Raw genomic sequence first — 27,824 nt, forward strand, 5'->3', positions numbered from 1 at the left:
TTATTTCCTGTCTTGGCCGTTGGTTTTGTACCACAGCACAGAGGTTGACTTGTAATGTTTATTTATATTTAATGGGTGTTGGTTATGCATATACAAAGATTCAAACTGAAGGGACCATCTTTTTTATCATCATTAATCTTATGAAAGAAAAAAAAAAGATGTCTTTTAATTGTTGGTGCAACGATAAGAAAATCAATGGGCAGCTACTTTGGTGTTTTAAATGTGAATATTTTCTTCTGTGATGGTGAACTGATATACAGTATCTGGACTGTTGGACACCCTCCTTCCGACCAAATGAAAACAATATGTAATTTATTTGATTTCCTAGAAAACAATCGGCAGCTTGCTCACCGCGTCGGGGGACAACAATGGGTTAACTTTGTTCCGGTGTCTTCTTTTATGAACCACAATGTCATCCTCACCGTCACTGATCAACTCCACTAAGAAAAGGAGTCAGAGAGGAAAATGCAGAATCTCTTCAGCAGGGCAAAGTAGTAGGAAAGTGTAGGAATCAGATTTTTTGAAAGGTGCAAACAAACCTGGATGAGGAGGGTGTCTCTGTGAGCTGGGGACTAAAGACGGGGTGCGGGGCTCGCTGTAGCTCGGGATGAGCACCCGCCTAGCTCCACCTGCAGACACCGAAGGCAAAGCCAGAAAAGACGGCGTTTCTCTCTTCCTATGCTCCGGCGGCATTTTTGGTGTAAATATATTGGATTCGCTGAACTGAAAAGGCGTTCTCGGTCTATGGGAGCTGTTATAGGGAGTGGAAGAGTTTGAGACGGCGGGCAAAGACACCATAGAGTCACCCTTTTTAGCCTGTGCGGAGGTACATGGGCTAGGAACTTCTTCTGCTTCGTCAGAGTCCTCCAGTGAATAGCCGAGGTCAAAGTTGACAGAGTAGTAGTCATGGGAGCTGTCAAAAGACCGAGATTTACAATGAGCTGTGAATGCCTCGTCTGTCATTGAATCGTCTGTTACATGTTTGTTTGGTGCTGCTGTGTGCTTCGTCTCGGTGGTGCTTGGGGCATTTGTGCCCTGAGTTATCAGCTGGTCATGTGGGGGAGCAGTTATGTACTTTGTGTGTGCTAATTTGTCTGTGTTTACTCTGCGTGCGCTTTCAGCTGTGTGTGTTGTGCTACATAGGTTTGTTGGGGTATTTGTGTGTGACATCCTTTTTTTGCTATTAGTAATGTCTCCACCACTAAGGGGTGTCCTGGGGCTGACGGCAGGAGTAGAGATATCTGGGATGCTCAACTGTAGAAACGCCTCGTCATCCCCAAACAGGTCCATGCTCTCGTCGACCGGAGCTCTGCACTGAGAATTGCCGTCATCTTTCACACCACCGTCGGTCAAATCTGGCATTTCCTTGTTAATCGCATCATTCCTACAACTCTCTTTTCCCTCCGTCATGCCATCATTCTTAATTTGGATTTCATTGTACTTCTCAGCTTCCTCCTTAGCCGGTACCTCCTTGTCAATCTCATCATCCGCCTCCAAGCTGCCATCTTCTATATCATGATTATCATTAGTGTCTTCTTCCCCAAAAACCTCATCCCAGGTCGGACTACCGCTGCAGAGGCTCTGCTGCTGCTCCTGACGAGGCCGATCCCGATGCACTTCACTGTCCTCTCCATCACCTGGTGGCTCACCTGCTCTCAGGAGGATATCGTCAGTGTCACTCACTTCGTCATCGTCGTCCACATCCAGGGTAAAGCTGACCTGGAATGGCTGATGAGGTCGTTTGGGGGAGGGAGGAAGTGACGGAGCAGCCATGACGGCCTCTAAATCTACAGTCAGTGGTGGTGGAGATCGGGACAGGAGCTCTGCCACGTTGGCCAGGATGACCTTCAGACTCTGATCTCTTTCTGGGAGGAGTTTAGCAAATGAGGGAGGGGGTGCTGAATCCCACGTAGGAAGGTAGAACATGGCCTGAAGTTCGACATCTTCGTCGTCATCAATCTTTGTAATCAACTGTGAGGTTTTTCCCAAATGTATAGGCTCGCCAACCGTGTGCTCCGAGTTTATGACCTCCTCGTTAATAATGGCACAGTCATCATCCATGTCAGCTTCTGGACAGTCATTGTTTGAGGGAAGAGGGCAGATTGCCTCAGGTCCTGGGTGATCTTTGATGCCATCATAAAGTACCCCATTACCATGTTCAGCAGGAAGTCTTTGTTCTGTCACAGCAAATGTAGAAACTTTCCTCTTTCCTCGTTTATGTTCCCAATCTCCTTCGTCGTCGAAGCATTCCAGATCAGACAAGGTCACGCGAGACGGCTTGGCTTTGTTGTTGGTAGTTTTACTGCAGGTCTTTGTGCCCCTCTGTCTCTTCTGGCCTTTCTTCACATGGCTGTCCGCGTCCACTTTGTGGAGGTAAGGAAGAAGCTCCTGTTCGTAACGACACTCCCCCTGAACACAAACACACACGAGAATTGTATGAGAAAATATCCTTCAGCAGGAGAAACGAGAGCAGGGCGCTGTAATCAACCTCTGGACTCGCTAACCGTTTTACGACATACGTGACACTCTGGGCAGGAAATGCAAATATTGCAAATATGCAAATATCAAAATACACGTATAAAATGTTTTTGTTTTTCGTCTCTTCGTAATTTGTTTCCTAGGTTGATCATTTTAAATAGAATTTACGACAAATCTGCCCAAAATGCAGACTTCCTCCCATCTCCTCCATCTTCTTCTTATTGTATCTTAAGCACAAGCACACACATCGTAATCACCCAGCACCTTTGCAAGTCACTTGACCTGGAAGTGATCTATCTAGAGTGGTATCCTGCCTGGGCCGGCAGGGTGCAATCGATCCGGTTGTGCAGGATGAAGCAGCTCATCGAACAGATCACTAAAAAAATCTAAAACAAGATGCCTAATGGAGATTTAGAGTGAGAGAAGGAGTACGTGTGGAAAGCAGACCTTATGACACTCTATTATTATCTAAGCCTTGCCTACCATGTCACAGTTTTCTACTGTTTTAAAAAAAAAATGCTTGTTGTTGTCATCTCAATGCTTTAGGGCTTTCCACCCTTTTTGACTCCACTTGTACTGATATATTTGACTCCATTGCCCCATTAAGAATTAAACACACCAAACCACATTCCGATCCCTGACTGAACGATATTACTCACGCTCTCAGACGTGCATGCAGAGCAGCTGAGAGTAAGAGAAAGAGGAAGGACGAGCTCCATAACTCCTTAGAAATTGTACGTAATTGCTTATCAAAATACCAGAGAGCCGTTAAAACTGCTAAAAAAAGAGTTTCATCTGATCTTGTCTCCAATAAGACGTCATGTTCTTTTTAGCGTTTTATATTCTCTTAGAATCCCTGATACAGATCACATTTTGCCAGCGCTCACGCAGCTTTTCAAATTGTTTCTCGACAGGATTTCTTCTCTAAGGTCATCACCCACCTTAGCCCCAGATCCCTCTGTTCCTCCCCTGTATAAATGTTGTTATTATCCGAGGTAGAGCGGCAGCTGCACCTCATAAATTGCCCTCCAGATAGAATTCCCTCTTGGCTGCTAAATATGTTGTTGATACTGTTGGGTCGAGTATTCTTGCATTGGTAAATGCCTTTCTTATCTCAGGGTGTGTTCTAGCTGTGTGCCTGCGTTCTCTCTATCTCTCCATGACATTTATGAAAGAAGAATTTTTAATGACCTTCTTTTAACAGTTGACTCAGGGAACTCTGCTATGCTGGTGCTTTTAGACCTGACTGCTGCCTTTGACACTGTGGATCATAGGATCCCTTTGTTGCAGTTATGTAACAAAGTATTTTATTGATAGCAACAGACCAATCGTCGTCTTAAGCTGCATCGGTGAAACATGTTGGTCATACTGCCTTTCTTCATTACGGCTTTAAAGAGGCAGACCTCGCACAACACATCGCTCACTTGTGCAACCTCCTTCCTAAACCCAAAATATTTCCCAATCTTCTCTACTGCTCCATTTAAAATGTGCACAGGGCAGCTGTATAGGGGGCGCCACAAGAAATGTTATATGGTCCATATCGTTGCTTTTTGCAATAATATTAATATTGTATTATGTTCATATGTAGATATAGACATGATAACGATATATATTGTTCAGCCCTACTTGTGGGATTCCCCAAGGTTCCATTTTGGGCCCTATCCATCTTGTTGTATACGTTGGCCTTGGGGTCAATTGAGACACATAACATTGCCTTTCATTGCTTTGCTGATGCTTTAAAAATGTATTTTTCTATAAAGAAACAAACAGTAAACAGTTGAACTGTTTAAATTATATTTATATTTAAATGTTCTTTATCTCAATGAAAATAAGACTGAGATCATTATGTTTGGGCAACCTTAATTATTGAAGAACTGTGTTGGTCGTCTTGGCCCTTTAAGGCTCTCACAATCAACCGTTTGTTAAGAATCAATAAACAAATTTGTCCTTTTGCAAAACCAGTCTTTTCTCATTAGGACGGTCAGACAAGTTAAAGGCCTATCCCTCTCCCAAAGACCTCGAGGGTTATTGATTCAGTTGTTACCCCACGGCCGGACTACTATAATTCTTTGTATGTGGGTGTAGAGTCATCTCTTAGTCGTCTGCAATTAGTATAAAATGCAGCAGCCCGTCTTCTCACTGGGGAGAGAAAATGGGATCACATACCACCAGTATTGGCCTCCCTTCACTGACTTCCTGTCCGTTTCAGGATTGATTTTAAGATTCCATTGCTTGTTTCTAAGGTCTTAAATGTATTGGCGGCCTTTGCGGTGGCCGCCCCTATTCTCTGGAACAGCCTAATGATTCATAGAAACATTTAATTCGCCGCCGAGGACCCACTTCATCTCATTAGCATTTGAATGATTTCATCTTCTGTCGTGCCGTTTGTATTTTACTCCTATTATGTGCACATTATGTTCGGTGTTTTCTTCTCTTCTTATCATTGCTTGCTTTGTATTTGCATCTTAGGCTTGTTCAGCACTTTGATCAACTGCGGTTGCTTTTAAATATGCTGTACAAAAACATTTTGATTTGAATTTGACTATTAAATAAAGCGTCATACTGAATAGTGTGGGAACGATTTAAATGGAAGCAAATGGCTCTAGGTGTTGTTCAAAATGGGAAATGATGCATAAAAGACTGCCATACGGAAAGGAAAGCAGTCATGTTCCACATTCATTCCGTCAAACTGTTTACTTTCTGATTATAAAATGTTTTCAACACCAACTCAATTTACTTCAAGATGTGTTATTTCTCCCACAAGAAGATACACAGGCGCAGTACATCATTATACAGATCATATACTGTATATTGGCAATAATAAAAGCAAATAAAAGAACAATGAACAACACCTGAACTATTATTTCTTCACACTATGTACTACCTCCCTCCTTTAATTAAGTAACCTAGCCTGGAGGCAAACACTCGGTTAGCATGCAGGCGTCACACTCATATATAATTAAAGGCTTCAACACCGTTGACAATACAAACATTATGAAACTCTGTTTCCCTGTTAAAAATTAATCAACGCGAGTCGACAGGGCTGTGTTAACATCATTAGGAGTAGTAACAGCATGCTGGAACAAAAGGGAAAACTAGTTCTTCTAGCTACTTGGAACACCACTGATCCTCACTGATCATTCTTATTACGACGAAGACGTGGAGGCGACTCCTGCTCACTCTTCTAATTTAGTTGTGGATGAAACCGAATCTGTAAAGTATAAAGCAGGAGATAAAGCATGTCTGAGTTACACTGTTTATTTTATTATTTTTATATTTTTATATGATAGATTCAGATTCTTCTTACACCACGAATATATTTGATCAGCATTACATTAATATGTGGAATACTATTCTTTACAAATTCATATTTATTAATTGTATTTATAAAGCTCTACATGTGGTTGTTTTGACTAATCATAATTTTAAAATATGGGACTGTTTACACCTGTGTTTACATTTTAATCATCCATTTAAAACTGTAATATTTTGCTAGTATTATAAAGTCACACAGGAATTTACTAGGGGGGTTCTTCTCCAGATTCTCCAGTTTCCTACCACAGATGAAAGATATGGAGGTTGTTGACTGTAAATAGTGTTAGGTGTGGATGTAAGCATGAGTGATTGTTTGCCTCTATGCATCAGCCCTCTGACAGCATAACAAACCGGGTGTTCCCTGCCTTCGCCCTCCATCAGCTGGGACACTGGAATACAACGGAGCCATGGCTAATGTTAATGAGTTACTGCTGTGTTTTTTGACCTCTGAATGTCAATCAAGTGAATTGCTCTTAATTAACAACTGAAATATTTGGTGATTACTCTGTTGTAACCCCCCCTGCAATCAGTCAATCCACAGGTCATCAGGCTTAATGAGGAGAGGTTTATATGATCCAACCAAAGATTTCCACAGCTGGCTTTACCGTAAGCATGTGTGTTCTTAACAGAGGTTTGGGATATTCCTTTCTTCTTGGGTGTTTTTAATAGTTACTGTCCTGCAGTTACTATAGGAAAATCCCTTACATAAACCCTAAATCTGAGAAATAAATCACATTTTTGGAGGGTAATCCATCTTTTACAAATCCTCCAAAGTCCTGTATCCCTCAGACACAGCTTTTCTCATAGCTGTCCACTTTGCACAATGACGGCAGGACGTCCTTTAACACCACTGATGAAAAATGGAACAGAGGCTTTTTAAGTATTCACGCATTTAGTCACGCTGGTCACTGAGGGAATGAATTATCATGTTCCTCCATTGTAGATGAAATTTAATATCTCATTTCTCGTGAGTTTTGACACCCTTTTTCTCAACACTGTCACAGAAAATGACTGGATTTAAAGGATTAACCTCAACTCCTGACACACAATTAATTAATGATGAGATTAAGACTCTAGATCAAGAGACGCCGCAGACCGAAATAAACTTGATGAGGAGAACAGAGAGAGGGAGCTCCCTAAGGACAAGCTCCTCTCTATTGATTATCTCATTGCAAGGATCATACAAATACGATGTTCATGAACACACACAAATAATGCATCATCAGGATAAGAGTTCTGGATGTTCGTTTGTCCTCATATTGGTGAACACAAGCTACCCTAATAATCGCTTTCCTGTATTTTATTGATTAGAGGGATTTTGGCAACAGTCGCCAACAGTTGGATGAAGTTGCTGCTCATATGACAATTTAACAATCATTTGAACAAAACTCAGATAAAAGGATGTTCTGAAGGCAGAGGAAGAGTGCAAGAAGATATTTCTGATGTCAGCTGGCTATACTAGACGTGCAACAATGTCAAGCTGCTGCAAAACACAACAAGAATGAACAAGAAAGAAATGAAAACATCTATGTGGCCACAAAAATGCATTGCAAAAACAGAAAAACGTTATCATAACAAACCCACGTTTGCCTTTGTTGCATGAACGCAAAATGGTGCATTGAGCACAAAACTCTATGGTGCATTGTGAGGTATAACAGCTCAAGCACAATCAAACTGAAACTATTCTACATGGCATATCAACCATGCATCAGCATAATCCATGTGGACATGTGAAATCTATATTTTAATGTCACTTTAATTCTCTTTAAACTATTGTATGTTTGTCTTTTTTTTTTATTATCTTTTTTTGCATCATTTTTTTGGCCACGCCCCTCCTCCCCTCCCCTCCCAGCCCTGCATGCCTTATATGTAGGTCATGAAGGCCCAACCTACTTTCGGCTTCCTGGCTTTATGTAACAGTTCAGAGAAGGATTACATAACAACAGGAGGGACGCTGGCCTGCCTCGTGTCTGCTCATCATACAGAGGCAGAGCGCAGGGAAAAGTACAGCATGGTTTTGAACTCACCCAGACAGGAAATGACCTGAAACTAGATGAATCGCTTCTGGGGACAAATATTCATAAAACAACAACAGTTGAAATCCGTAGAAAAGTCTTCAAATTATGAGAATTTTACCCCCAAAAAGATCCTGGTAATGATAAAAGTTATTCATGGAGCATTTTAGCCCTAAAGAGAGCTCCTTGGGTGAAGTGGGGAGGAGACTTTTAGGAGGGTTAAGAGTTTTTTAAGCAAATTGTGGCAAGACAAACAGGTACAGTAGAACCTCTATCTGACACACTTTAATCTTCTAAATTCATCATCATTAAATGAAGAGTTTATGTTGAAAACCACAGTGACAAATGAGTCAAATTGTCAAATTAAAGGGGAACAACAAGACCAATATGCTTTGTGGTCTTAAAATCCTTATTTGTGGGTTGGGGAGGAATAATATCCACATATGTGCTGTCACTATACACTGATTCTGTGCAGCTAGAGCATGACAGCTGTAATTAACCCACCAACATAGTTTTCATTGGGTGGTAGTGGTAGTAGTAGTAGTAGTAGTGGTGGTGGTTGTGTTTTTTTTTTTAACTTTTGGAGACTAAATAATCATAGTTGTTTTTAATGAAATGTCTGAATCTGCTCGCTGGGCATTTCATGACCTGAATTCATCCATGAAAGCATGTGACACATTAGCTGCCACCTCGCCCTTTAATCCAGTTTTGTTTTTACAGGTGGGCTAATTCTCTGTTTCCCAAGTTTGGTGAAAACCCACACTGGGCAAAGTAAGGCAATAACAGCCCACTTGTTAGTTGAGCCAATAGTCATTTTTCCCCCCATAATCGCTGACCTAATTTCAAAGATTTGGATAATTTATGGGGTGTTATCGATGGCACAATCATGTGAACAAGCAGATGGTGAGGCAAGTAGGCCTGGTACATTGGTAAAACCGATATTTGGAAGTGATACGACGCTTAATGGGATGGGAAAGAACTGTAAACAAAGTCTGGAAGAGCGTATTATTGGCCGACTGATAATGCTTATAAAACCACAACAACAGTGGGCCGTTTCGAGTCTGTAAATCATTCTTCCTGTCCTGTTCTGTCGAATCAGCATGCTAACAACTTTTGTGTGACTACCTCTGGTAGATCTGATGACCTAAATGATCCATTGATTCAAACCACCAGAAAAACACGATTGCTTTCAAACAGCAGGAGCCGAGCTGCTATTTGGTCAGTAGACAGGAAGATGAGATAAATATCCAGCCAGCTTGTATTACAGATGCAGAAAAACACCCCGTTGAACACAAACTATTTTTTTTATTTTTAAACTAAAACCACAATTACGCCACGGAGCTGGTTTATCAAGCAAGGAATTTGCTCTCCGACTCCAAATGATGAATGTAGTCAGGCAACACAGACCACAATCTGTTCTCATTGAACTCAGCTGACTGCTTTCTGCCTGGTGAGTTTGGTCTCCCTCGTAAACAAAGACTACTGTCTCTCTTTCATGAAACTTAGCAAAACGTTTGCAGGATGTTTGCGGCCTTTTTATAGGATGTTTGCCTAAATTCAACTTGGAATAATTGGCGTATACCTATAATTAGTGGTTACATGCTCATCTGAGGAACATATTGAGCTGTTGACACATTAAAGACGTTCAGTTATGTAGAAAGAGAAGGACTACACCAGCGTCTGCCTTGGTGCTCACAGAATTAACACTAAGCTCACCTCATTTTCCTCTCTCATGCCGTCCACGAGCTCCATCACCTTAATGAAGTGGTGGCAGCGGAGGGAATGGTCAATAGCATGGGTCGGATGTACTTTGTGCTGCCAGTGTCTCCATTCCCACAAAGATAGCTCTCTGGTCGGTGGTCCTCTTTTGAAAGCGTCCTCCTTTGGGACATGAAATGACATCATAAAAGGTGTTAAAATACAAAAAATAAACAAACAAAAAAAACAATATATTCAAGCCCTTAAAAAAGATATTTTAAAACAAATGTCTTTTGTACAGATTTCTTTCCAACCTTGGGGTTAGGTTAGAAGTAAATTATGCGGATGCTACCATGTATTGTCAAAAACAGTAGCCATCTCAGAACCAGATGTAGAATCCATTAAAAATATTACATTTACAGTCACTTTTTTCTACAAGATGTTATGGTCCTAATCCAATCCCACTACTTCCAGTGTGCCTTAATGGTAATATGAAGGCATCTGTTTCATTAAAACATGTAACAAGTTAAATGCTTGACTGACAGGAGTCTTGATTTATATTGTCTTCTACTGTCATCTGGTACTTTTCTTTGCACAAGAGAGACAGAAACAAACAAAGAGGGGGAAAAAAAAGAAATAAACCTGAGGCAGTAGATCACTGGGTAGGGACATGAAATGAGACTGTTTCAGGGTTGGATGAGCTTCATCTTCCTCCAGCCTCATGGTGGACGCCCAGAGGGAATATTCAGCACTGCTCAGAAACCCATCTGATGTCACAGTGCCCTGCCGAACTAACACATTACACACACAAACTCAGAAATGTACAGCCTCTACAATCAAGAAAGCTTTTATTTGCCATCTTTATTCCATATAGAAAAATCTAAAATCTCCCCCTGCCTTATCACTCACTCAGGTTTTGAGGGTGGATGAGCGAGGCCCGTCCCTCAGAGTGGGACCGTCGACCCCTGACAGACCGCCTGCCGCTCTCCCGATGGTCAAACTGGCCACAGGTAATGTGCATCTTATGCATGGTGGGGTTGACTCCCTCAGGCAGCATGCGGGGGCTGTTGGGGTACATGTGGAACCCCCGTTTGTTGCCGACAATGGACTTGTCCACGCTGCGCTTGTTGCTTTGGCTCTGGTTGTAGGTCTGAGGAAAACAAAGGTTTATTTCTCAGCATAGGTATCGTGAATATTGTTTAATTTGAGGGGTTCACGGTTCGGCAACTCAAACACTGACCCTCTCCTCGCGTCCCTCAGCCAGGATGACGACGATTCGTCCCTGCCGCTTACGTCCAGTACGTCCCATTCGCTGCACCAGGCGGATGGGACTCTTCTGTGCATCGAAACAAACAATGAGGTCCACCTCTCCAATATCCAGCCCCTCCTCCCCAACACAGGTCGACACCAGTGTGTTGAAGCCTCCCTGACGGAACCTGGCCACCACCTACAAGTGAGTGAATTTTAAATTGGTATTTAAATTTGGTACAGCCAAATGTTTAGCTGGATGTAGGCTTTTAATAAGATGTTCTTGAGAATTGTACCATATTACATTATTATATTTTCTGAAATGCCCTTTACTGTAGGTCTGCCCTCGATAAAAACCAAAAATTCTACCTCCAGTTGTTCCTTTTGGGTGAAGCCTTTGACCCCCTTCCCTGCCGAGGCTTGGCCCATGAAGGTCATGACTCGTATCAGCGGAGCATGTTGGTTCAACATGGCTGCGATCTCCTGAACGCTCTCACGGAACGATGAAAAGATCATCACACGCGTGCTCACTTCCTGAGGACCTGGACCTTAATGAGACAGAAGGCAAGCAGGTCGATTAAAGATGACGTCAGTAACCATGATCACATTACTTTTGCCTGCTGAATTATAAGCTGGAATAGTTTGTTCTGAGATCCTCTAAATGTATTATGTTATGTGTAAACATACTCATTAAATATTGTTTTATAATTGTATAATGCTTGGTTTTTAAACATTATACAATACTGCTTGTATGGTAAATTACCATTATTGTCTGTCGAACTCTCAGCCCACTGTCTGAAGTGATGCAGCACCACCTCCTCCAGTTTGTTCAGTTTGGGGTGACTGTAAATGAATGGCTCATCTGGACCTAGAAGTATAAGTCATAGTGGATGTTAGTCAAATAGATGACGCGTGTATTCCTTGCTATATTCTAAAAAAAAACCTAAAAAAAAAACCTAATAGCTGCACAAACCAAATCAAGAACATCCAATCAAAATGCCTCATAAGATTACATAAAAAAGCTCAGAAATGTGAGTCATATGGTATGAATGAGTTCTTGGGTACCAGCAGATGGCTTCACAAACTTTGCTTCCATCTCATGGTAAAGGTCCATGAAGGTGGGGGTCCTCTGCAGCTCATTTCTGGCCCTGGACATCTCTGCTCATATCAAACAATCACACACAGTCATTACATTCTTTATCGAGTGCACATACACCCAGGAGCACTGATCGATCTGGGGATATGAGAGGGTGTTGTGTTTGTGGATAAAGTGCAACAAAATGGATTGAAGGCCTGGAAGTCAAGCGGCATACCTCTGGATCCGTCCATGATTCCCTGGATGTAAAAGAAGAGTGATCTGAGCCCCATCTGCACCAGCAGCTCGTAGCCGTGGTACAGGCTGATGCAAAGGGCAAAGTCGCCCTCCAGCATTCCCTGCAGCGGACCCTGTAGAAAGCAGGAGAGCATGTCAGTACATAAAAAAAACACTGAGAAGAATTTAATTTAAAAAGGCTTTAAACAAAATGTTTTACACTACTTGTATTGTGTTTGAAAACGGGAGATTTTTCATGTCTTTTATTCTAAAGCAGCTCATACTTATTAGTATGATATTCCATTTCTGCCAATAAATCATCCTGAATTCCTTTAACAAAGAACATTATTTACCGATACATGCATTTCTATTTTTGACTCATCTGATAACCTTTTACTACCCCTTTACAGTTTAAGGGCTCCATACATCTTAAAATGTCGCACTGAAAGGCTCTATATCATATAATGTTAACTGTATACTATGGCACACAGTATATGACACAACAGCACCCTAAGATTTATAGAGCAGACTCCTTGCCTGGATGCATGGGGGTGGATTCTTGCGGAACTGATCCCTGGCAAGGATGATCTGGTATTTGGTGAGAGTCCGCAGGTCTTTGTGTGCCATCACCCGGTTCTGGACCAGACGAGACGTGAATTTCTCTAGCACCTATCAGGAAGAGTAACAAACAGATATGTGGGACATTGATAATAGGCCATTTCCTGTGCTAAGGGGTAATGCATCAGACTGACTTGCGCACACACACAACAGGCATACATATTGGTAAACAGACTTGCACACACTGAATAGAGGTCCTACTTCAATAATGAGCACATAATAATACTTCTTTTTGCACCCATTTCCTGATAATGGGAGGAGAGATGGAAGCATTTTGTCAGATGGACAATTTAAACACTATCTATTCATCCTCACAACTGCAGATAATGGGAGGCCGGGTCATTACAATTTCAATTTCAGCTGTCTGGAACTGCTGCTCCAGAAAGCGAACAGGATAAAAGGATTCTCTGAAAGAAGACGTGGGCAGCTTTTTGGAAACAATTGGTTAAAAAAAAAAAAAAGAATAGATTTTGTAATAGATGAGAATCGATTTAGTTGGATGGATGTGTAAATGGTACTCGTGTTATGAAACGAAAAACATAATTATCAGGATAAGATGTGCAAAGTAGGCCAAATCAAATGTATACATACAGTTTAAATAACAATCTTTATTTTATATTTTTATAAAAGATTTCAAAATATATTGCCATGTATATTTTTCATCGCGAGCCAAAAAAAGTAATAATGAAAAAAAAAAAAAACACAAAACCTTCACCTCTGCGTGACATAAAATAGAGAAAAAGAAAGTATGAAAGAACGTTTTAAAATGAATGACATGAAATAACATACAATGGATTATTTCAAAAGGAGGATCCAAGGACAGAACATGTGCACTTGTAAAACCCTCCTAAAATTAAAGTGGATTTAATTATTTGAGTATAAAAGCTTATGCAGCCACAATCCATCCCATCTTCCCATGAACCAATAGTGCTAGAAGTAACTTTTATTTATCAATGCCAGCTATATATATTTTACACCAGGACAGTCATACTGGAACAACAACTAAAAAGGTTATAATTGAATAGAAGCAAAAATAGAATCTTATTTCACTGCGCTTTGAAAACATTTTTTAATCAAGCTCTTCTCTTGAACTGAGCAACCTGCTTGCCCCATTGCTGCTAAATCTCTGCTTCTCTGAGGTGAAATGAGTGTGCATTACAGCGCTTACGTGAACACAAAAGGTTAAATAACAACCCTTAATTTCCCAGACCTTTCAGAAAACATCAACAGCTATATCACCTAGACCTAAACATCCTTTCAGGAGAGTGTCAGGAGACCAGCCCATCTGGTCCGGATTGTGCTTCATCACATATGATACGGTTCACACTTGAAAACCGATCACTTAACAGGTGGTTCCTAAAGACTTTGAAAAAAAAAAAAGGGTACAGTAAGGTTTTGAGGATATGATATACCGGTAAATAAACAAAAAATAAACAAATAACAAATCCATTGCAGAAATAGGTACCTTGTAAAGAAACCGTTTTTAAAACACAATATGCATGTACAGTCTGTGTATTCACACATGTATGTGAACATATATTTCTTTATTGGTGATGCTATTTTTTTTTTTTAAACAAGATGATTTAATCACAGTTGTAGAAATGATTGACCACTAATGGGGATGAAATGAAAGAGGTTTGATTGCATAATGCAGGTCTAATCTCAAGAAAGTAATGACAAATTCCCATTACAATTGCCTAAGCCCAAAGTGATGTATTAAGATGTGTTACAGCTGAAAGTGTGTACATGGTTTAAAAACAGTTTATCATGCTTTGGTTCTGGTTGCTTTGTTAACATTTAATAGTTGCTAATATGCATATTTGTTAACATGCTGATGATGATGCTTGCATATGTCTAACCAGGTCTAAGATGACCACTGTAGAGAGAATTAACCGTTTTTATTCAGATAGCATCCTGACCTTTTCTCTGGCACCACACTCATGCCAACTTTACCTTACTTTACCTTTTGTCTCCGTTAAGCATCCAAGAGGAACAAAGTTGTTTCTACATACTGTGAAATTGACCATTTAATCAATGAAAACACAGTCGTCTGCAGTGTGTAAAGGCTGTACTGTAGATGTGTGTGTGTGCGTGGTCGAACCTGTCAGAGAGAAGCAGGTAGAGGACCACAAGCTGTTTACAAGGCAAAATATATCTCACTCTCTCTAGTTAATTGACAGTTGGAGCTCAATGAGGCAATGTGTACGCAGCGGTAAGGTCCAGATTATGAGATTACTTAGCACCAGATTAGTGAGGTCGCTGCTTGTGTCTGGCTGGAATGTGGAGTGAAATGACAGAAAGGGCACGAAGAAAAACTGCTCAACGAAATTTTAATAACTGGAGTTTTTGCTTGTTTCCTGCACTCTGGTTTGCACCCGTCTGATAGATAGGGCTGCCTCGAAAATATACAAAAAATATTTATGAAGTGTGTCGAGAGTCAGAAAGAAAAACAATAAGGAAGTGGAGAAAAGAAGAATGAGATTATTCTTTTAATAAATAAGACACCATTAACACCTGCTTCTTCATGCATGTAATGGTAATAAAAAAGGATGTTTGATGATAGAAATCTTATATTTATACCTGCTTTTATTCTGTTTTTATTTGTTTTGTGCTACTCTGTAGAACCTTGGGATCGTTTTTAACAATTACATTACAAATAAAATGTATTATTATTGTTATTATTACTTTTTCAGGTTAGATTTCACAGGAAAACTGCCGGATTAATATGAAGGAGTACAAGTTATTGCTTTAATGAACAAACCATAAAGATAATCACGATGCTTTCTAAATCAAACAAAAGACTTTCAGGCAATGGTAGGAGGGCCTCGGAGGTGATGAGATAATTAAAAACAAGACCATGAACAGAGAGAGGAGCTTTATTTTCCCTTTTTATAAAAACAGTAAAACAAATATGAATTAAACATTAGATTTGGAGTATTCCCAAAGCCAATAAGATTATTAAAAAGAGGAGAGGAGATGAGGGAAGGGGAGAGGAGCGTGGAGATGCAAGAGGACGTGTGCCAAATGACAACATCGTCGACAGCCTCACTGAGCATGCTCAGCAGGGGCCAACAGTTGATTGGCTGAGCGGCATGGAGTTAAGTGACGTGGAGAATCACTGAAAAGGCCAGTCTGTAGGCAGCTATTAATAACAAAACCTACACTAAGCTGAATTCTCAACACTGCACGTCAACAATGGGAGGGATGTAATGGTTTAGTGCATGGTAAAGATTGCCTTGAAATCATGTAGGTGGAGGTCTACAGCCAGGCAGCGGGGCTATTAGTAGAGTATTGTAAGGGGTGTGTTTCATCGTGCTCTACGTGCAAGTTGAAGGGTGCATCATGGTGGTTGGCTGTTGCAGCGGCACAAATCAGAAGAAATCCTGCTTAGTCTGTCTCCGAGCAAATAAGTTCAAGTTTGTTTTATTATCCTCACAAGAATGTGCTACAATGTTGTCTGCCACAATAAACACAACATTATTAAAATAATGAAACATACAAAAAAAGATTGAGCCTACCAAAGCATTAATTTAGATAGCATTAGTCTGATAGTATACATACACACAGTATATTGCCAAGGGTTTGTTTTCCCTCTCCTCACGCACACATGTGTACACACACACACACACACACACACACACACACACACACACACACACACACACACACACACACACACACACACACACACACACACACACACACACACACACACACACACACACACACACACACACACACACACACACACACACACACACACACACACACACACACCCTGCAGCCCTCAAACACTGGCTGTCCTGTTAAGACATTTGTCATGTAATTAAGGATTGGAACGCAATTCCGGACACAGCCTTGTTTGCATGCAAGCAGGTGACACAGGCTATAAATGCGCTACGTCACTGTGACGGAAACCAAAATGCGCGCGTCCCTTTATGACAAGACAAGCAGGCAGCGACGAGAAGTGAATTACTATCATTACTTATTTTATACATATTCATGTAATGTAAAATAAATAATACATTGTAATATTATCTAATTATTATAATCATAAAGTATAATATTTTCACAAAATGAAAAAAATAAACTTTTGCAGATTTGTTTTTAAATGTATAGTATTGCCGTTACTTACGGAAGCGTATTGCATTCACTTGAGTAATTTTTTTTTGGTTTGTTTTTTGGAGTAATTATTTCTGTTTTTCTGAGTAATTTATTTCTTTGGTCTGTTTTTCTGAGTAATTTATTTCTTTGGTCTGTTTTTCTGAGTAATTAATTTTTTGGTCTGTTTTTCGGAGTAATTTTTTTGGTCTGTTTTTCTGAGTAAATTTTTTTTGTCTGTTTTTCTGAGTAATTTTTTTTTGGTCTGTTTTTCGGAGTAATTTTTTTTTTCTGTTTTTCAGAGTGATTTATTTTGTCTTTCTGTTTTTCAGAGTAATTTTTTTCTGATTTTCTGAATAATTTTTTTTCTGAGTTTAGACAGCATTTGAAACAATAGACGCATTCATTCCTTTGTGAAAGCTCGATAATGGAGGCCAACATGACCGACCTGTTTAGTTTGATCAAGTTCTACTTTGATCTGGGATTAAGACACTGGGAGATAGTCCTGTCTTTGAGTCATATAGATGGTATTACCATAAGTGTATCCACTTTACGCAGGCACCTGAGGACTTTGCGGCTGAATAGCTGAAGATGGGGCATGTGTATGCAGGAGTCACTACAGGTCCATGGGAGTCACTTGCAGGTTGGAGGTTCTCGCGGGAGTTCGAAGTATCGCGATAATTCAGAAAAAAAATTACTCCGAAAAACAGAAAAAAAATTACCACGAAAAACAGAAAAAAAATTACCACGAAAAACAGAAAATAAATTACTCCGAAAAACAGGAAAAGAATTACTCAGAAAATCAGGAAAAATAATTAGTCAGAAAAACAACCAAACAAAAAAAAATTACTCAGAAAAACAGACCAAAAAAAAATTACTCAGAAAAACAGACCACAGAAATAAATTACTCAGAAAAACAGGAATAATTACTCCAAAAAACAAACCCCCAAAAAAAATTACTCAAGTGAATACAATACGCTTCCGTAGGTTACTGGCTGTTTAATTTGTGTAGCGCATTTAAAACATAGGGGCAATTCAAAGTGACTGATATACGGTACATTAATACGTCACAGTGACAATAAAAAAATAAAAAAAATAACCAGATCGCTATCGCAGCGCGAGGGAGGGGGTTGGAGCCCGCAACGTCACGTGCTCCGCCCTCCTGTAAACATCGCTTTCACCTCCGCTTACGGCGAGGGAACCGTCACTCCGATCGGCTCAGACGAGGGACAGGGTTTCTCTTTACGAGTATAAAGTGCGCCCGGCGAAAGGATGCGACTCATTTAACGTGGTTATGGCAATATTTGCGGAGGAAAGCTTCGTAGTCCATGGTTTGTTGACCAGAAAGTAACGGCTGTCCTAATCTGGAGTCCAAAGAAAAACAACACACTCACTTAAACGAAGAAGTAAATTCAGCAGCGATCCGTAAGTGAGTTTAGCTTAATAATATTTTTCATTTTGAGTCAATTCGTTGACGTGATTTTCTTCGGTAGGTAGCCAATATCCTCACGAACGGAGATGGACCGAGGTGGCTGCCAAATGAATGGCGGCGGCGGCGACGGACAGACCGGGATGATCTCGCTGGAGGACCTGGACTCTTTCTCGGAAGAGCAGCCGCCAGACTCGGGCAACGGCAGCCTCGAAGACGGAGGAGGAGAAGGCATGGAGGAGGACCGACTGCTGCACTACTGGCAGGACGTAGCGAGGGGACACCAAGTGGAAGTTGCTCAAGGTAAAAAACGTAAACACTGCGTAAAACTCTTTGTTTGGTCAACTAACGTTAGCTAAAAATATAACTATACACGAGAAATAGCTAACGCGACCTTTAGCCTGGGCTTTTCTTGGGGATAGAAACGTAGTTAGGCGTTCAAACAAGAAAAAAACAACAACCAAAGACATGTTTGACTTCAGTTAGGGTACTTTGTCCCAACTTCTTCAAGGCTCACCGCCATGTACACACTGACCTAGTTTCCAGCGAGGCACATCTATAGATAAACCAGGTCCACCCAGGACATGTCATTCCCAGTCTTAGAGGCAAACGTGTGTTTGGACTTACTAGAGTAAGTTACTAACTATAGTTATTGAAGAAGCTGAACACCAAACTTGTGAGGAAACAGATAAATAACGTCTAGTCATATGTTGTAATAGAAATGATGAAACAGTCATACAACAATAACAACACCCAGTTGTGTTTTTAAGTGGGATCATGCAAGTGCTAGGATTTCTGTTGGGGCCAAGGAACATGAGAAATAATTAAATATCACCTAGTGGCTAGAAGTCTGCAAAATCCTAAAACACTTTGCAGACTGCTCCTATGTTTTTTTCTAGAAATTGTTCCATAACTCCACTGTGGTAAAAAAAAAAAAATGATCGAGTCTATCGTGAAAGCATGGAAATTTTAAAATCCTCTTTGTGGAAACAATTTGGAAAGTCCTCTGTCACACTAAACACAGTTGCTCAGAATGCAAGTGATCACATGTACAGTGAGATGTTAGGGATAAGCATTTAATTTAGGTGAGAGCAAGCATTTCTTAATTAAAAGGTATTAAAAGTGTTTGATCCAGTCCACAATCAAAACAGTTTGTGTTGTTATAAAAACAAATACCTGAATTTTTTTTTAAAAAGCTGAGAAAAAAAAGCTGAAGATGAATGTGTTTTCTTTATTTAAATCTCAACAAACAAGAAATTTATATATATATATATTAATAAACTTAAAATGCAGTTTGTGGTTGCCTGGGGCTGAGACGCTTCGGGGAGGGGGGTTGCAAGGCCAACCACGTACCGGTATAGGTTGTGTTTTTGGTATGATTCTGAACAATGATGCTCCGACAGTAAAGGCAGCGTTTGAAACCCAGATGAAATGTCCGGTTCTTAAAACTAACCCCGACGGGGCCGCCCGGTTCGCAACACCGGTTCGCGACACCGGCTCGGACGAAGACGAATGAGACAGGACCGGTATCTTACGGTGCAAGGGGAGACAGTGAGACAGGACCGGTATCTTACGGTGCAAGGGGAGACAGTGAGACAGGACCGGTATCTTACGGTGCAAGGGGAGACAGTGAGACAGGACCGGTATCTTACGGTGAAGGGGAGACAGTGAGACAGGACCGGTATCTTACGGTGAAGGGGAGACAGTGAGACAGGACCGGTATCTTACGGTGAAGGGGAGACAGTGAGACAGGACCGGTATCTTACGGTGAAGGGGAAACAGTGAGACAGGACCGGTATCTTACGGGGGAGACATGCGTTGCGGGCACAGTAACTTTCTGTACGAAAAAAAAAAAAAAGATCAACAGTTGTATTCATTGTCGTCGCTCAAATCACTCTCATTCAGCGAAGAAGAGACCGGGTCATAGCCAATCAGGCTCAGACCGTGGTATTTCTTCTTCTCTCTATGCATTTCGCTGCACACATAAACAGACCAGATACTTTTTAGGCACACCAGTGCGACCAAGGGAAATATTTAGTCACACTTCACTGCAAGGTGCACTTCTATGTGTTCACATATTTGGTCAATAATGCTGCATTCACATGGAATCAGGCAGACGACAACACACAGCAACACACAGCACAGGAAAAAACAAACAGTAAGAAACAGTATAAAAAAAATATTAACGCCTTTATATTGCCACTTCTTGAGCTTAGTATCGTACAATAACACCATCGGCCATAAGACTGACCTGGAATTTATACATTAAAGCTGATTAAAAGATGTATTTGCAATTATTGGTGGCATCGTAATGTTTTGTTTACTTGCGCTGTATTCAGCCGGTGACTGCAGATTCATTGGCATTGGCTTGTTTTTTTTATATATATTTTTAATTGACTGGATTTGTGACTTTAGAGCAAAGGTCGCCATGCTGAACACTTCCCATATTTGAACACTGCAGTGTGTGAAATTAAGGCCAATTTATACTTTCTGTGTCCACCACACGGTTCAGCTTTGGTCCGTTGAACATTGGCATTGAACTCCTGGTAAACAACATTACAGTGAAAAGCATTATGCATGGAACACTGACGCAGATCTTCAATTGTCTTTAAATGGATCTGCATGCATGTGCGTGCAAGCGGTACAAGTCCTCAGAATGCAACAAGTAGAGCAGTCTTATTCCTTTGCTGGAGCTATCCTCCCTCCTGTGGCAGAGTTGTGGTGTACAGGTCCATATATTCATGATCTAAGCTGTCAGAAACACGGTCAAGATGCTCAAGGTTGAGCTGCTTAGCAACCCCTTAAACTATAAAGATGGCCCCCGGCAGACGAGTGTCTGACGATGGGATTAGGGCTGCCCCCTCTTACTCGATTAGATTAAATTAACTATTACATGAACTAAATGATTTCTTGAGTTTCACTATAAATATAATTATAAATATAATTTTAATTGAGCATGCATTTGAACTGTCCATCAGGCCGTCAACACGTGATCTAAATTGGTCTTTACTGTCTAATTTTCCCTCCGAGGGGGGGGGGGGATTATCTACCCCGCCTACAGTGGTACTGAGGTTGTGGCTGCTAGTCCTGGATTACAATACTGTTCCTAATGTCTCCGGCCAAGGCCATGGTAAACTCCTTTGCTCTAATTGGGATGGAGTAAGGTGCACGGGGGGTGACGTGGGAGCTCTGCTTCGCTTGGAGTAATTTGATTGGCATTAGCAAATGCTACATATACAACTTTATTTTTATATTTATATATAAAAACTTCTGTTTGGAACATCAAATGGTATTCAGAGCAACAACTGTCATTGTGTAGGTGTGGGTGGCTGTGAACATAAATCTAATGTAACACTAACTGCAGGGCTCAACGGTAAGGCTTGTTAGGGAAAATAACACGCTAAAATGCTACTTGCAACTCATTTGCTCAATGGGGCAAGTGTTAAAAAATAATTAAATAACAGAGCTGATGATGGAAGTAATTAAGGCGTGAGGCTTCTTATATTGTATAGCTGTTTTAATACTTGACAGTACTTTAGTCAACTGGCTCTATAAACTTGAGCCATGTCCTCCCTGTTGACAGTTTAACGTGCACACGTGCGTGTACTGATGAGCTGAAGGACAAGCAAGTATTTCACGTTCTCTTTTTCGGAAACAGGCACAGTTAGCCTTTCATCTGAGAGTATAAAACATGATCATTTGTAAAGGGCCAAGTGGATTCTATTGACCTGGGGAAACCCCGATTGCTTTTGCAGTACAACCTCTTACTAGTACAAAAGCATACTGTATGATTTTCACGCTTCTCAGTCAAGCTCTTTGCTAGAAACAAAGAAATTATTATTCTCAATAGATTTTCACAATGGCTCATTGCAAAGTAAAAGGAGGTCAGAGGAGCAGAAATAATCACTGATGTGGATACAAAAAAAAAAAGCTTCTAACTTGTAAACAAGATGTAATTTGTTACTCCAAAGATTCTGGCCAAGAGGACTCTCAAATGGCCATTGTACTGTTTTTAACGCCCCAACATCAAATGGAAAGTAAATAACAAAATTGACCTGGGTCTTTGCCTCCCTACAAATATTGCACCTTAGGTCACCCAAGAAACTAAAAAACAAATTTAACAGCATTGCTCAATAATAATTATGCAAAAAGATTTCCATTAGTCGTAGTGAACCATATAGAAAGTGTAGTTGTTGAAGTTGAATAGAATATCTCAATGTTGTGTGTCAGTTTTTCAGTTTGTCAGACTGAAAGTGGGACATGATTACAGGCCTGTATTGATTAGAAAGCTCACGTAGAAAAATAAGTGCGTGTTGACTGTTCTGTGTCAACACTGAGCGGCCCTAGAGGTGCTACCATGGGAACGGGTGATGAGGTTGCTTGGCCGCGAGTACATAGCGTGCCTGTATGTGTGGATAGCCATGCAGCGGTTTCAGCTGTGAAGTGTTTTCTTCCCCTCCTCTCCCTTATTGAGGACACAGATAAACTGGCACGAAATATTTTACCGTCAAATGTGCATGGCCATTACCCGTGCTGAGACACTCCTCCTCCTGTGATTTACAGTGTTAACTTGATTTCATTAGGTCCTGCTAAATGGATTTTGTACTGCTGGGAAGCACACTCATGAAGCTTTGTTCTTTGTCAAAGGATTGATCACCTTAATACCACAGATCCCTTTGACCCAGTTGTCCTTCATGATATTGATTGACAAAATGTGATTGAATGGGGTTCACCTTGAGGGACCTTTTATTTGAGAGTTCAACAATGGAAAAACAATGGCATATTTTTATCTGGCATTTGGCGTGTGTGTTGAGGTTGTTCATGTTAATGGAGTGATAACTTAAGTGGATGAGTTGCTCCTATGGTCCAGTCCTAGAATCATGCAGTATGGTTCCGCACTACATTTAGTCTAAGCACATGTTGGTCACGAAGTCACAGTTCCGTAAGGGGGTAAACTACTGTACATTGATACATAAAAATGCTGTTAAACTTAATGAGGGTTTTGGTAATAGCTGAAAGTTTCTCCAGTATTTCAAAAGCATTGGCTACTACTGTAGTCCCTCTCTGTTAATACCAGTCTATATATCTACCCTTGGGCAGCTTTAGTCAGTGTTCTTTCCATCAGCTCTAATAAACATTACTCTCTGCAACATACTGGCACTGCCCTCTGCCCATCTGGTAGGCTTTTCTCATAGTGACTACCAACACTGCCTGCCAGTAGATTAGTGGAAGTGAGGATGATTTATACAGATTAGACAGGATACTGCAAGTTTAGATATGATGTGAGTGGGTGGGAAAGGTTGTATTTTACACCTTGTTTATTAATACTTTTCAAAATAAAAGTGACAATCGATGTAAAAAAAATAGTTTAAAATAGAAATTTCAAATGGTACATTGAGCAAATGAGCTCTATATGAGAAAAGTGCAATAGCTTAAATAAAATGATTAAAATAAAAGTCAAGAGAAGTAGTATGGAAGTATATGTACTGTATGTACGCTGTTAGTATGTGAATATCTCTGTTATAAATAATAGTTTAACACATGTTAACACCACTTTATTGTTGTACCACCGTATAAACTGACCGAGTACTGTTTATTTGACAGAAATGGCGGAGCCAATTCAGCAGCTAACCAGCAACAACCAAGGCCGCAGTAACAGAGAACAAATCCCTTTTACTCTGCTTGGACGCAAAGAGAAGGTATCTATCTGACTTCTACTACTTTCACCACAACATATGAATATACAGTTTCATGTTCCATATAAAAAAGGTAAAAGCAATCAAATCGGTTAGCTCTCTTGTGGGAGTAGGGGTCAGATATTTATTTGACACAATGGCTGTGTCATCCGATACAATAAGCCATTTAAACTCTTGAGGGGATTGTATAAATAAAGAAGGCTAATTGGTTTAACTCAAGTTAATTAGTTCATTAAAACTTGGCTGGAGACTCCAGTTAAACAAAGGACAATCATGGCACCTATTCTGAGAGCAGGTCTCAGTGCCGTGAGAAAGGACAGCGTGTTGACTTCAAGCAGACTTTTAACACTAGGTTATATCCCTGAGTTGCAGTGGCGAAGTAAGATTGATTTTAAGTATAAAACTAAGTATCACTTTCATCACTGATTCATCTAAATAAATAATTAGAGAAGAGCTAAGATTGGAAGCACTGATATATCTACAAGTCCTTTTCTAAATGTTTTAACAGTAGGTGAAATAACACAATATTTATAGTCTTAAAAAATTACTGATATAGCTGATTTAATCAGAGATGCACCTGTACTTTTCTGACATTTTGTGGAAAGCAATTAGCTTCCATAAGTATTTGCTGGCATTCTCAAAGCCATTCTCCAGATGCGACAGCAAATGTCATGGACACTGTTTAATAAGAACATTCAATTTACCACAGTATTCATGAGTAAGTGCCAACAGTCTTCTCTTGTAATCTGTATTTTTCCAGTGTGGGGAGCTGCTGTATGAGAAACGCCAGTATGAAAAGGGCCACTGGGCTTGTGTAACAATGCGTGAGGAGACTTATGAACAGAGCATCTGCTATGGTTTTATGAAGCTGATGAGATACATCTGCCAGCAGAACTCTTTGGGTAAGTCCACAAGCACACTCCCGGCCTCGTCTTCATTTTTATTTGATGATGATAATCCCAAAACCAGTGATTTTTCAGGCCTGTCTACATAGTAGTAATGACAATTTCCTTTGCATCTCTAGGCGATTACCTGGGCATGACGCTGCCCATCGTCACAGTGGTGCGCACCAATGAGAACCATTCTGTGATCTCCCATGATGTCAGGGTGGCGTATTTCCTTCCTGTTGAGCACCAGGCCCAGCCCCCACAACCTAGTGACAGTGAGATCGCCATAGAGATCTGGCCCGCCACTACTGTATACACAAGGTTAGTAGAAAAATATTCAAATTACACTTCTACTATTGCTAAATTCACTCCCACTTCTTCTTCACAATTGTTCATAATCAATGATTATTAGTGCTAGAATTATCGCTTGGCACAAATTTGATGCCTCATACTCATCCACCGTTCCCTCCTTCTTTCAGACCCTTTACTGGCCCCACCAACGAAGTGACCATCGTTAATCAGATCAATGCCATGGCTGAGCAGCTAGACTCCCCTGGAATAATGCAGAATGACTCGTTCATTGTGGCCGGCTACACCAACCCCGCTCATGTCAACCGCCAGAATGAGATCTGGTTCCTAGAGCGACGCTGAGGGACGAGACGAGTCAGCATTATAATATCTGAGAACCATGAGTCTCATAAAGACTCCCCTAACACTGCCGCAGCCCAGCTAGAGCCTCAGGTGCAACCCAGTCTTTATTCACCACTTCTACCTGAAATGACCACCTGAAGAAAACTCAGCCCTTACAATATCCTCCATTCATGTTCAGTTAAACCCAAAAGAACTGTACCAAACCACTACCACACTTTCATGGACACAACCCAGACTTTAAAGGCACAACGAGTAGGATTTTGTTGGTTGCGGTTTGAAAACATAACATTCAATGTTGGCCCCGCGCCCTCAGCTCAATGGGTGATGGTTCTCACCAGTGGGTGAAAGCAGACTCCAGATTTACTCTAGTTTTGGACCGAGCTTGGTCCGCTTGGCGTTTCATCTCACTGGATTTGTGGGGTAATTTAATATAGGCATAAGGCATGGTTTCTGCAGAAACAGATACCGCCACACACGAGAGGGTCATGAGTAATGATTGAGGGACTATTCTTGGACGATTCTATACATGCTTTTTAGGAAAATCCTACTCATTGTGCCTTTGGGGTGAAACACGGCATTCAACACCTGCTCTTACATCGAGGTGGCTAAAATACCTTTCCCAAGCACAGTGTCCTCTATTTAAAAGTTGAAATAGTTGTAATAGTTGCTCTTTGTGCTCTGTGAACACGGTGACCACTGATTGCTGTCAGAAACATGCAGCCGCCTTATCATGCCCCTCTATTTGTTGCACAGCTACACTGTCTTGTCATGTGGGGTGAAGGTCAATGCACAGCAAAATAGTTTTGGTCGTCTAGCTTGCTGGGGGTTGATATCAAATCTGTTGCTGTTAATCTGCCGTTTCTTTATCTCTGGAAGAAATGATTGACTGCAGGTTACAATGATGTGCCAGTTATACGTTTCCACAGTAAGCAATATCCACCATATGACCAGCAATCAACAAACCAATTATTACAGTTGGAAAACAAATGCTCATGAACGTACCATGTTCATGACGCACAAGAATGTACAGCTGCAGGGAGGGTCAACACAAAGGACGCACTTCTACAGACCAAATACTGGAAAAATTCACTGATTTTACAGCTAAATGACAATCATAAAGAACTTACAATATATATTTTTCTCTTAAGAAAGAGTTACTGCATTCCTCATTTGCAATCTATTCTCACAAAAGGAATAGTTTATTCATGTACCTCTTTCTCATGCGTGTTGGTGAATAAGCGTCAGACATATGTTCCAGTCTGGCCTTCCACATAGTCTATTCAAGTTGGTAGTGGGCGTTCAATGCCATTTGACTGGCATTGTATTCCTTCAAAGACAAATTATTTAAATGTGGATCGCTACACACAGCCTCTTTTCATGAATGCTATGCCGCCTACAGTCCTCGCAGACTCGTGGAAAGTATGATTGACCTTCACTGTTGAATTGCAAACGCTGAGTAGAGACAATGCAACCAAGAACAGATATAGAGCACAGGCTATATCTATACTGTGATGATAATGTTTTTGTTAAATATAAGCTAAATTCTATTTTAGTTCAAACTGTATGTAATGTACCATCACCAATCTAAAGACAGCCAATTAAGTCAGAATGTAACAACTATGTATGTTTATTTTCACTGTATTCTTAATTTAAACAAACTAATGCAATTCAACACAAACAAAGTGATACACATCAAACCAGCTACACCTAGAGTTATATAGGAATGTTACTGCTTTGGAACGGTTGCTATTTGGGTGCCAGTGAAATAGAACTGGGAGTGAGCTCGCCAAATCATCACTGTGTGATTTACCAGGACAGAGGCATCCTATGGGATGCTAAGCAGTCAGTTATTGAGGCCTATTAAATGTGTGTTAAATTTAAAGTATGAGAAAGTTGGTTTCATGTTATTTAATCCACATAAAAACAGTCAATTAAGTTTGTTTTGTTGGAAAGGTTGCCCAGTCTTAAAATCAAGTAGTTCGGTTGACATCGAGACTCCAAAGAATTTATTTTGCATTAAATGATTGTATAGTTGATATGATATTCTATGACAACTGTAGTGTAAAGGTGAACACTTGCAAAACCATGATATATGTGGGTTGGTTTACCCTTCGGTTATCTGGGAACATCACGTTTGAGTTTTTCCTTTCTTTTTGCTTATTGTTTTAGTGTTCTGCAAAAGTGTGCTGTACTGTGAAAAGTCAAGTGCAACAGCAAGAGCTACTGTGGTTACCTTTGTTCAATAAAAACATGCATAGTGAACGTTTTGTTGGCTCATATACACTATGCACACGTTGGACATGATTCTGGGAGTGTTACTACATATTGAGTCATATGGGACAGAGGAGCAAATGATAAAGCTCTACAGTAAATTGA

General features: G+C 40.5%; 2 protein-coding genes across 3 annotated transcripts in view; one reads left to right on the forward strand and one right to left on the reverse strand.

Annotated features, from left to right (window-relative positions):
- fancm (FA complementation group M) overlaps positions 1–27,824 on the reverse strand; it is a 35,883-nt gene that overhangs the window by 5,062 nt on the left and 2,997 nt on the right. For both annotated transcript variants that reach the window (XM_084013176.1, XM_084013175.1), the window contains exons 5-15: positions 12,604–12,735; positions 12,068–12,200; positions 11,820–11,912; positions 11,518–11,622; positions 11,124–11,302; positions 10,747–10,953; positions 10,416–10,656; positions 10,149–10,297; positions 9,525–9,689; positions 540–2,409; positions 352–440 (exon numbers count right to left, since the gene is read on the reverse strand). In XM_084013176.1, coding sequence (XP_083869302.1) covers positions 352–440; positions 540–2,409; positions 9,525–9,689; positions 10,149–10,297; positions 10,416–10,656; positions 10,747–10,953; positions 11,124–11,302; positions 11,518–11,622; positions 11,820–11,912; positions 12,068–12,200; positions 12,604–12,735 — 3,363 coding nt within the window. The remainder of the gene's footprint in view (positions 1–351; positions 441–539; positions 2,410–9,524; positions 9,690–10,148; positions 10,298–10,415; positions 10,657–10,746; positions 10,954–11,123; positions 11,303–11,517; positions 11,623–11,819; positions 11,913–12,067; positions 12,201–12,603; positions 12,736–27,824) is intronic.
- On the forward strand, positions 17,976–27,710 carry soul3 (heme-binding protein soul3). Its single transcript, XM_084013188.1, has 6 exons — positions 17,976–18,210; positions 18,279–18,517; positions 23,819–23,913; positions 24,671–24,812; positions 24,935–25,118; positions 25,277–27,710. Exons 2-6 carry the CDS (start codon positions 18,304–18,306, stop codon positions 25,446–25,448), a joined length of 807 nt encoding a protein of 268 aa, XP_083869314.1. The 5' UTR covers positions 17,976–18,210; positions 18,279–18,303; the 3' UTR covers positions 25,449–27,710.

This window comes from Eutrigla gurnardus (genome assembly GCF_963514095.1).
Source record: "Eutrigla gurnardus genome assembly, chromosome: 7".
Classification (NCBI taxonomy): domain Eukaryota; kingdom Metazoa; phylum Chordata; class Actinopteri; order Perciformes; family Triglidae; genus Eutrigla; species Eutrigla gurnardus.